Raw genomic sequence first — 10,670 nt, 5'->3', positions numbered from 1 at the left:
TGAGGAGGGAGCCTGGTTAACACCCAGTGGTTCACTGCAGTGCAGTATGCATTCACTTACAATGGTTCCCTCCATCACAGAGACCAGCCAGCAAAACACCCTTATGTATCATATTATTATGAGCGCATGCTGGGCTCATATCATTACAATTCATGTCAAAATGAGGTCTTAATATTCAGTTCTGTCCTTATTATGCAAACACTTTTACAGCAAAAGTGAAAAAGATTTTGAAACATTTAACAACAACAACAAAAAAACCAAATGTACAATATCAGAAGTAGATAAGAAAAGAGGGCAAACAGAGTGAAATGAACCCATGTTGAAAGTTTTATTCATGTTTAGTGGAAAGTGAGTGACAGACGTCAACACTTTCAAGAACAGTGATCTTATCACAATTGCTATTGAATTATATAACTCAAGATTATACAGCATCAGTTCTATTGAAGCATTGAAAAGCATTTGTTTTACCAGTTTTGTCTTCACAAAGATGGTCATGTGCAAGTAGTCTAGGCTTTATGCAGAAGCACGCACAGCTACACCCTTTTATGTAATCATGTAGAGGCAAAAAAAAAAAAAAGCTGGGGGCAGAGAGGGAAAAACAAAGAGGTGCAGAGATGAAAAAAGAAAGAACTACCGCAGCTAAAGAAGGAAATGATTATCGAATGGCTCAACCAATGAAAATGGACATTTTTTTAAGAAAGAAGCAGAAAGAACAAAGTTTAGATGCCTGTTGGTTAGGAAAATCTTGAGAGGGAAATACTTTGATCATCTTCAGCCGCAACCCTTTGAGGTGCCCTTGAGCAAGGCACTTAACCCCCTAACTGTAACAGCAGAACCAGCAACAGAAGGCTGCAGTTACACTGGGCTTCACCTCAACATGAACCTGTGCTACTGCATAAACAAAAAGCAGGGCGCTGTTGTAAAACCACATGCTTGCTCACCTGCATGAAGGCGAAAATATGATGATATCTCCCTTTCTACTCTCCCCTGTAAGTCTTTATCATCCCACACACCTTCCGTGGGACGTCAGTGTGTTTCCCTCTCTCCAGCATCACAGTGATAATGAAAACCAGCCATTACACAATGACACGGTGGTTTAAGTCTCATTACAGAGATATATCACATCGACATATCCCACAATGTGCCTTAAAAACAGACGAGAAACTATTCTAGATTAAAATACGACTGTTTATGATGTACGGATCCTGCTTGTCTTGAGAGGAATTTAAACTCAAGATTACTGCTGCATCTTTGAGATACTATCCAGTATTTCCAGAGCATCTGCAGATACAAGTTATTTACTAGTACAAAAAAACCATTACCCTGTTTGGTTAAAGAACACAGCGAAGTAGGCTAAACCATCCTACAGTGTCGTAAGCAGCAGCCTGCTACATTGTGATGTTGGAGGAAGTGCTACTCTGACCTACCTGCAGGTATGTTTTTTTCTGTGCAACATATCTTTTCTGTACAGTGCTGAACAGACAAAGTTAACACATTTAGAGCCACAACGACCGGGTGATATATCAATAAGTCCGACAAGATTCAACATTTTAGCTTTTTTCTTAGCTAAATGCCAAAGACTTGCTTGTTCAAGCTCCTCATATCTGAGGATTTTACACTTTTTTGTGATATTTGGTTGGAAACTCAATATCTTTGGGTTTAGTCAAATTAAATTCGAATACATCACCCTGATGTGACATTGTACTGGGCATTTCTGAATATTTTCTGACATTTCAATGATAAATCCAGAACATAATCAGCAGATTAACCAAAAATGAAATAATCATTAGTTGTAGCCCTAAACACAAGAGATCACAACATAATTTTTCAGATACTTTCGGCTTTTGTCACAAATGGCCACTGAAAATGTTAGAAAAAAGCTGTGGTCTCTACGTTGTCTGTGTATATTGTCAAAAACAGAGGACGTGCATTTCACAAACAGTGGTATTGTCCTAAGTGCAAATGTAATTAATACTTTCATCATGTGATTTTTCCAGATATATAAACAGCACAGAGGCTTTAGAAAACACTTCTAACCAGTCTTTAAAGCATATGAGCATATATGTTGATCCATGTACAGTTCAAAATGTCTCGTTGCTCCTGACATTCACCATAACTCCACCTCTGAATGGACAACAGCTTCAACTCACCTGTGATGCACCATCAACTGACACGCAGTGCAGGTCAGTGAGGAGGGTGGAGTGCACGAGAAAGAGGTGAACTGAGCCCAGGGGGCTGGTCCAGGTTCAGTGCAGAACAGTGGCCAGTAGAGGGCATCAGACCCCTGCATCAGCATGGGGTGGTCCCCCCTTCAAACCAGTGTGCCCTGTCTCCAGGGGGTGTGTTGTTGGTTGTAGTATGCCTGTTGCAGAGTCTTCATCCAAAGCAGAATGAGTCAGACATTTTCTTGATGTAACTTGTGCCAAAGCTTCATTCATAATTTACAACAGCAGTATAGAAGTCCCCGTGTGCAATTTTATGTACAAGAAGTTAGAAATCTGTAGCTTAAACAAATATGTAAAACACAACATTGATTTCTCTTTGATATTTCAGACCATCATCCACTTCTGTCTGTTTTTTGTTTTTGTTTTGTTTTTTTTACAAAGCTTAACAACATTCACATACAGTGTTGTCATTTCAGAATTAGCCTATTGTTAACTAATATTTTTAATTAATAATATCAGTAATACTACTTTGACATTGTGAGTTATGAAATTGGACTGATGATGTAAGAAATTCAGAGAAGACAAGAATATATTTTACCACGTTTATCTTTTGGTAAAAAGGAACAAAGTCCATGTGTTGGCATGAATTATATATGTATAAAACTATGTGCATCCTCAGTCTTTGTGATCAGTGTTTTGCATTGTACATTTCAAGTGCATACAAATTTCCTGCAGCACTGCAGTATCTTTGTATTATACCGCAGCCCCTCGCTCTCCCTGCCTCACTCTCCCTCCCCCTATATCTCCTCTGTCACTCAACATAACCTCTAAAGTCTTTCTAGGAAACACCTTTTCCCCTCTTTCTTCTTCCTTTTCCACTCTTCTCCTGTTCTTAATTTTCTCCATCCACCACAGTTTCTGTAACATCTCCACATTCCTATTAAATCAATCTCCAAAACCTCCTTTGTCCTTGGTTCAGTCTTCCAAACGCTACATTTTTTTTTATGTTTGATCACCTCATCTCACATGATTTGTGTTCCAAGCTCAGCATATACTCTCATCCATCATCTAAATGTATTGTATACATGATTATGAGGAGTCACAGTGTGTCTCTTTACCTCCCTGATGCTTCCCTCTTCCTAACAGGGGGAGGCGCTCATGTGCATGTGTGTGTGATACTGAGGGGGAGGTACTGGTGATGGAGGCATGGCCATGGGAAGAACCTGGCCTTGGGGATGTGAGGCGTGCGACCTGGTCAGGGTGTGCGTGGAGGGGTATCCAGCGGACTGCGGGGGTATTTGGTAGCTTCCTGCTGAAGAAGACCCAGAAGGCGGGCTGCCCTGGCCACCCGCTTGGAGCTTGCTTTTGGGCGGCGCTGGAGGTGCCTGGTTGAGCTGGATGGAGATGTCACTGGAGGCTTCGGAGGTGCTGCGGCCTCTCTTCGGCGGAGGCCAGGAGGATTCTGGGTGGAGGAACTGACCGCTGTAGTCGCTGCTCTCAGACAGACGGGGGCGGTAGAGTGCTGGGTGGGGGCGGTACATCTCTTCCTCGGCGTAGCGCTTCATAAACAGATAGACTGACATCACCCCAGCCCCCTGAGAACAGCGAGTGAGAAGAGGAAGCAGGAAGAGATGAGGAGGAGATAAGATGCGACAGGGAGAGAGGGATTCGGTTACATAAATAAATCGAGTTCAGAGACAAATACATCTTCAAAGGAATGGCAACAAGTGATGGCTGGGGAAATTAGACAGGCAAGAAGTGTTAAAAGGAATGCACAAGGTGGAGAGGTGGAAGCAGGTGCTTTTGATTGCTTGTGATTTAGAAAGGTGAGGGTGTCCTTTAAGCTCTTTTGAGCTCATGTAAAGCACACAAAGGCAAAAGAAGGAGACAGCAGTGTGGAGAAAAGATGGGGAGAAAGGAGACGTTAGAGGAGGAGTTCACACTGAACTGTCCACTGCAGCACATTACGAGCTGTGCTGCTGATGATGGGAAGAAGAGGTAGAAGGAGCGGGGGGGGATGAGCAGAGGATTCACATGAAATTGCAGCACGCATGGATGCACACATGAACACGCACACAAACACACCATCCCTGCAGTTCTGCATCACAACCATCTCACGTTATCTACACAACACTAATCACTTCACCTGCTTGCGCACTCAGCATGCAATACTCGAGGAAAAAAATGCAGACACACATGCACGCACTCACTCTCTCCCTCTCTTTCTCATATTTTTATCTCTAACACACACACACGCAGAGCCCAGACTGACCTCTTTGAGTAAGAATGAAGAGGCAGCGAAGGCGAAGGACCAGCCATAGTGGTAGTTGAAGAACTGCTCGGGCTCCCTGGGTCGGTTCATCACCTCATCATTAATACTGGAGATGTAGAGCACAAGGCCCACCACCAGACTGAGGCCTGCACACAGCACATTAACAATGACAGTGAGCCAGACAGAGAAAGAAAGTTCGATACGAGAGGGGTAGAGAGAGCGTGGAGGTCATTATGTAGCAATCCAGACAGCTGCAGCAGTGTGCCGAGGGTTTAAGAGACAGAGAGAGCGATGGGATGTGGAGTGACCACGCAAAGCAATTAGCTTCCAAAGCGCTAACATTAATAAAGAGATGGGAGAGAGACCAGAGAGAGTGCATATGTATCATAATGACAGATAAAGAGATAAAGATGGATGAACTCCATAGAGGAAAAAACTTTACTTCACAGAAACAAAACAATGCACAGCTTATTTACAGATGAAGCGGCTAAAAGAGACGACATCGTGTAATAGAAAGATTTGCAAATAACAACAAGTTTAATAAGTTTTTTGAAAGTTTGGCTAACTTTCTATAATAATCTGGAGAACAATAACTGTGAAGCATTTGTGGCGATGACCCTCTGATTGCAGTCTTTGTGTGAGTGTGTCTGGACTTTGTTTAAATGTATTGGCATCATTCCTTCCCTGCAGCAACCCTCTCTCATGTAAAATTACTTCTATATACTACTATTTTGTTTTGTCCGATACATTTTGAAGGAAAGTGCCTTTAGAGTAGAAAGCAATACATTTTTGTGGAGCAAACCAACCTTAAGAAGGTCAGTGTGTGTTTCAGTTGAGGCATACAATAATCATTTGTACACAATTTGTCATTTCTGCTGCTAGGAGGGTCTCAATCAAAACAATAACAAAAGATGAAAGAGAAGATGACGGCGTGAAGCAGCGTGGGATCGTGGGAGATGTTGTCATCCTCGTAAAACAACCACCATTGCAAATGAAAATGAATAATCATGCTCAATCATGAGTGCAAACAAGAGTAAACAATAGAGCGGGTTGCTAGCTAGTTCACCGACTTCCTTCCTCACTAGAGGGGATAAAGATGATACGATGCCTTTGACAGCTGACCAAATGATACTCACTGTTAGCTTGAATAAAAGCACAGAAACATTTGGAAAAATATAAGTACACAACTAAATTTTACAACAAAAGTCGTCATTTTTATTAGACATTATTATTCCTTTCATTGTTAATAGAGTAAACCCGTCTGTCCTGTGTGTTTTTATCCATATTTAACCAAGACCACGATCTTCCCCTCATCAAAGTGCTTTGTCTAAACATAAGAATAAAAAAGTGAAATGATTCTTTAGTTGCTATGAGCGGATGTCCAAATGCAGGATATTACAAGGAAAAACAAATTAAATTTGGAAACATCAGTAAATGTTTTGCAGATACGTTCCGAGTGAACATTTTGTGACTTGGCAGGTACATGCTGTACACCTGCACACCGACTTCAAACCACAAACCCATTTATTTAAGTAGACCACATTTTGATCCCAGTCATATCCTCGTTGGGTCAAAAAACATCCATTAAAGCATTTTCTCATTATGGTGATTTGCTGTTTCAAATTAGCAGTATGAAAATGTAATTTCTAGGAGACTGGGGCTGCCTCCAGATATCCATTTAATCTAAGCTAAACAATTTTCTTTCATTTACTTATCCCAGGAGAAATGTGCCTTTAATTTAATTGTAATATCCTGTTTCGATCATTCACTGATTTTGTATTGGGTTCTTCCTGAAAATCACACAAACATGTGTTTCAAATAAAGAGAGATAAACATTGAAAGGAGGCAAAAATGTAGGATGAAGAAAGACTTTAGGAAGCAGCTGGATGAAGCATGCACTGTAAACATCAGTGTGTTAAAGGACAGATTTTATGTAAAACCAGAAGCCCCTTCCACCAAGAACACTCACATGCTCTCCACCCTGCTTTAGACATGTTAAATGCATGAGATACAACATATGGCCAACATCGAAGAATCAATATTCAAAGAAAGCTGCATGCTGTATGCAGCGAATATGAGTATTTTTAGCTTTCACTGCAACATTCAAATGCGCCACCGGGCTGTCAAGCTATGTAAGGTTATGTCCTTTACATAAACGGCTAGCTTAAGAGGTTGTGTGGAAAATGCAGAAACCTTGCTGCTGTCAATCATGCAATGGAAGTGCATCTTTATCTAAATAAGTAACACCAGGAGAGTGAGGGAAACACACATGCACACCAAGAGCAGATGGAGGAAAATAAAATGTGTGCATGTGTGTGAGACAAAACGAGGAAGGAATGGAGGTAAATGATGTGCTTACAAGTTCACATGCATATGAGAGATGTGTGTGCCGTGTTTGACAGAGAAACAAGAGAGAGAGAGAGAGAGAGAGAGAGAGAGAGAGAGAGAGAGAGAGAAGGGGTAAGAGAACAACCTCTAACCATGCTTGAACAGCTGTGGCTCCATGCTGTGTTTTTCACTGCCGCTGTGAATTCTGTGATATCAACCAGAACATGACCGACCCAAACTACAAAATTTACCAGACCACCTTGTCAGTGATGCCAGCAGACTTGGCTCACATCACTCGGCAGTCCACAAACACCACCACATCCACCGTGAGTCAGAATACTGAAAGAATACACTCTGAATGAAGGAGCGAGAGGAAGGAGGGCGACTGAGAGGCGGGAGAAAGCAGAGAAAACTGAGAGGCTGGGGGAGCAAGAGAAGGGGGAGGAGGGTGAGCAGGGAGGGCAGGAGGAAGGCAGTGTTCAGGGAGAGAGAGAGGCTCAGTGCAGCAGAATATCCAACCACTGAAAAGCAATTTGATACACTTGCCCCTTGTTATCACCCTATTATCAAAATAACTCATAAAGTAAAACACAGCGGCACAGGCTATAAACATTATATAACCCCCGTTATATAACAACTATTATTCTGCTACACCCTCTATCAGCAAGTCCCCGCTACGGCAAATCGTAGCTGTCGTGGCAGACTCTGCTTGATGCTCCTCTGAGCTCTGCGGCGCAGCTTCCTTCTTAAACGTGTCAAGTGAAACAGCCTTCAGAGAACATGAGCTCCAATTTGGCTCCTGACAGTCTTTCACTACACACACAGAGCACAAGAAATGAGAGCATTACAGCCACCTGCTGTTCAAGGAGGTTAATTACACTAATGCAGAAAACTGAGCTGAGAAGCCTGCTCATGATACTTTCAGCATATTGAAGCTATTTTCGAAGTTTTTGCAAACCCAAGTTCATCATGTTGCCTTTGTGTGTCATATTAATGCAAAGAAAGACTCTCACAAAGCTTGTTTGATTCTAAGTGATGCAAAGTCAAAAGAGGAAAAGCAGAAAACTCGCTAATCTAGTCACCTTTCCTGATGACGGCCTACACACCTGCATCATACACTAAAAATAGAGCCTTGATGGAGAGTCTCAATGTGTGACACAGGACACACCAGGCTGCTGTAATCAATCACTTAGTGACAGCGGGACATGAGTAATGGGTCCAACCTGAAAGGATGAAGAAGATGCCGGACACAAAGGCAAGGATGGTGCGCTGAGGCCGGATGTGTCCGATGTTACTGATGACGAAGGCCGTGAAGACAAAGAGCAACGACACCATCGGGAAGGGCGTGGCTGTCCGCACCATCTCTGCAGGGAGCAGAGGTCACAGTGTTAAATAAGCTGATGGGATGTGTCCTGAAACTGCTGGGAAAGGTGAATCATAATGTCTCTGGACTTTGAAAAGTCTTAGTTACCTAGTAAGATTTACCATATTTGGTGAAGTGTCTAATTGCTTTATAACTGTGGGAAACAGAGTGACAGAGTTATGATGGAAAATGCTACAGCGCTGTGGTGGTAACCCTGTAAGATTACAGAGGAATACAACCAACTTTGGGCCGTTTTGTTAGGTTTAGTACTCATTTTATCAGCACGCTCTATTTCAAGTGCATAGCAATGAATTTTCAGCGCTGCCTGAACGTGGCAAAGTTACATTGCATTGTCAGTAGAGTCCTTATTATTCAAAAAGCATATGATGCTGAAGATGAACTAACATCAACTCCTGATGCTCAAATTTGGATCATTCAATATTAAGTTCAGTCTTATCAGGTAAAGCACTTAAAAATTTGTGTTTGAGGATGATCTGGCTTTTCTAAACCACCTCAGTGTAATGCAAAACCAAAAGATTTTAAGTTTACTGTGATAGAAAACAGAAAAAAGCAGCAAATCCTCACAATTGAGAAGCCACAACAAGAGAATTTGGGCATTTTTTTTTTGTTAGAAACTGATTAAATGATTAATTGAATAGTAGCAGATTAATTTTCTGTCCATCGACTGGTAGTTGCAGCTAATGTTCAGATTTCAGTACCCTCAGTCAATCAGCAGGGGGACTCTGCAGTTGCTCATACCTGCAGGATAATGTGCTGTTACATGTTTTACTCACTGAGGATATTTGCGGTGTTTTCAGTGGTGATCTCTATGTCGGGTTCAGTGAAGTACTCTGACGCGACACATCTCCCGTTTTCTGATCCTGAGAGGAAACACACACAGACAAAAAAAGGGGGGAAATGTTGGGGTTTGCTTTTAGGATCAAACTCAGTGATGCATGAAGAAACAAAACAAACCAAAAAAAAAAGCATGTGGGGCCTCTGCAGTCCTGCTCACAGGTAACGATCATGTTTTGTGACAGCTATGATTCCAGAGGCCAGAAGCTCGCTTTCTCTCTTTTCTCCCCTCGCTGCTCCCTCACTCGCCTGGTTGACTTTATCTGTTCCTGTGTGTCTCCAGCTGTGATGATGTGTACATATGCACACACACGTAGCAGCGTTGTTTGTACGCCTGTGTTAGTGTGTGAACGTGTGTCCGTCTACGACAGCCATCCTTTCATTTTTGAAAGTGAATATTCAAATGTGTCTTTGGATCATCCTACCAGCCACGAAGCAAACTCTCCAGAGGCCTGAATGCAGCGCCATCTTCACCTCCATGCTCTGGTTCTGCTGCAGGATGATGCCCTCCACCATGATCAGCCAGTAGTCTGTGGACACAGCCACCCCCACCAGCAGCAGCCCGCAGGCTCCGAAAACTGTGGACAGGATGGTCAACGCACGGCTGCTGCACGAACTCATCTGGAGGGCAGAACGAAGGGTGTTAGAAGACAAGAGGAATTACACGTCAAAACAAAAATGTAGGTAAATTTGGAAAGGGGTCACAGAGGGAGGTCATTAGGGACGGGGAGACACTGAGACAGACATGTGATGTGCGCACATGCACACAGCTACTGGCCATCTTTCTGTCTCGCCTTGTTATTGCTAAAAATGAGTTAGTGACACATCTGGTGGCAACCAATCCTGTTAAAGGTCAGAGAGGAGCCAAAGCAACAGATGATGACTTCATCGCAAAGCTCTGAAGTTAGGCAAGGACTTAAAAAACTAAGAGCTAGATAACAGCAGCACACACACACATACACACACAGATCAGGACAGGGAGGAGGGGTCCTGCGTGACTCACACATGGTCTTTCTGTGACTTAGTTCTGGTTGACTGGGAAAGACTTCGCTGCAAATTCTTTGAGCATGCTGTCTGTATGCATTTGTGAGTTTCTGTGTGTGTGTGACTGTTCAGCCACTAACTTCTGCTCAGTTTGGACCACAGTTCAGTATCATCAGGTAGTGGACAGCAAATGCATGTGGAAAAGCCACACTGGGCTCTGTGTTGACTGCAATCAGCCTCATTTAGTGACACTGGGAGGATCGTTACTGACACGCAGCTGACCCGACGTGTCACCTCATACCTTCCTGTGTAAGAGGTCAGCTTGACATTTTTTTAGATTTACTACAACTTGAAATGAGAGACCATAGGGTTTTTCCATTTACTGTACATAAACTAGGTTTTTACAATGTGTTTTAATTAGATTTGTGATCTACTTATTTACAACCCAGCGCTCTTTTAATTATGCTCGAGCGATAGGACCACCTTTAATTCTTCCAGCAGGAGCTCGGTCCATGATGAAGCATCTCTCATTGGCCACACATGTTTTGCAGCGTGGCTGCTGTGAATATCACCTTGTATCTCCCAGACTGTGCAGGACACTTCAGTACTCTACAGTCACTTTAAATGAAATGTGACACTGTAATAACTGGCTGGAAGAGCCCAATTATGACCATGAAGGAATGTGTAAATGCACACTGACATT

General features: G+C 42.7%; 1 protein-coding gene across 1 annotated transcript in view; it reads right to left on the bottom strand.

The window, feature by feature from the left end:
• Positions 1–309: 309 nt before the first annotated feature.
• The window catches only part of cacng7b (calcium channel, voltage-dependent, gamma subunit 7b), a 13,433-nt gene continuing 3,072 nt past the window's right edge, over positions 310–10,670 (bottom strand). The window contains exons 2-6 of the mRNA XM_070967116.1: positions 9,409–9,604; positions 8,923–9,009; positions 7,989–8,129; positions 4,438–4,583; positions 310–3,760 (exon numbers count right to left, since the gene is read on the bottom strand). Of these exons, the coding sequence (XP_070823217.1) occupies positions 3,305–3,760; positions 4,438–4,583; positions 7,989–8,129; positions 8,923–9,009; positions 9,409–9,604 (1,026 nt within the window). The 3' untranslated portion in view covers positions 310–3,304. The remainder of the gene's footprint in view (positions 3,761–4,437; positions 4,584–7,988; positions 8,130–8,922; positions 9,010–9,408; positions 9,605–10,670) is intronic.

This window comes from Chaetodon trifascialis, chromosome 7 (assembly GCF_039877785.1).
Source record: "Chaetodon trifascialis isolate fChaTrf1 chromosome 7, fChaTrf1.hap1, whole genome shotgun sequence".
NCBI lineage: Eukaryota > Metazoa > Chordata > Actinopteri > Chaetodontiformes > Chaetodontidae > Chaetodon > Chaetodon trifascialis.
This window is presented reverse-complemented; position numbering and strand designations above follow the sequence as displayed.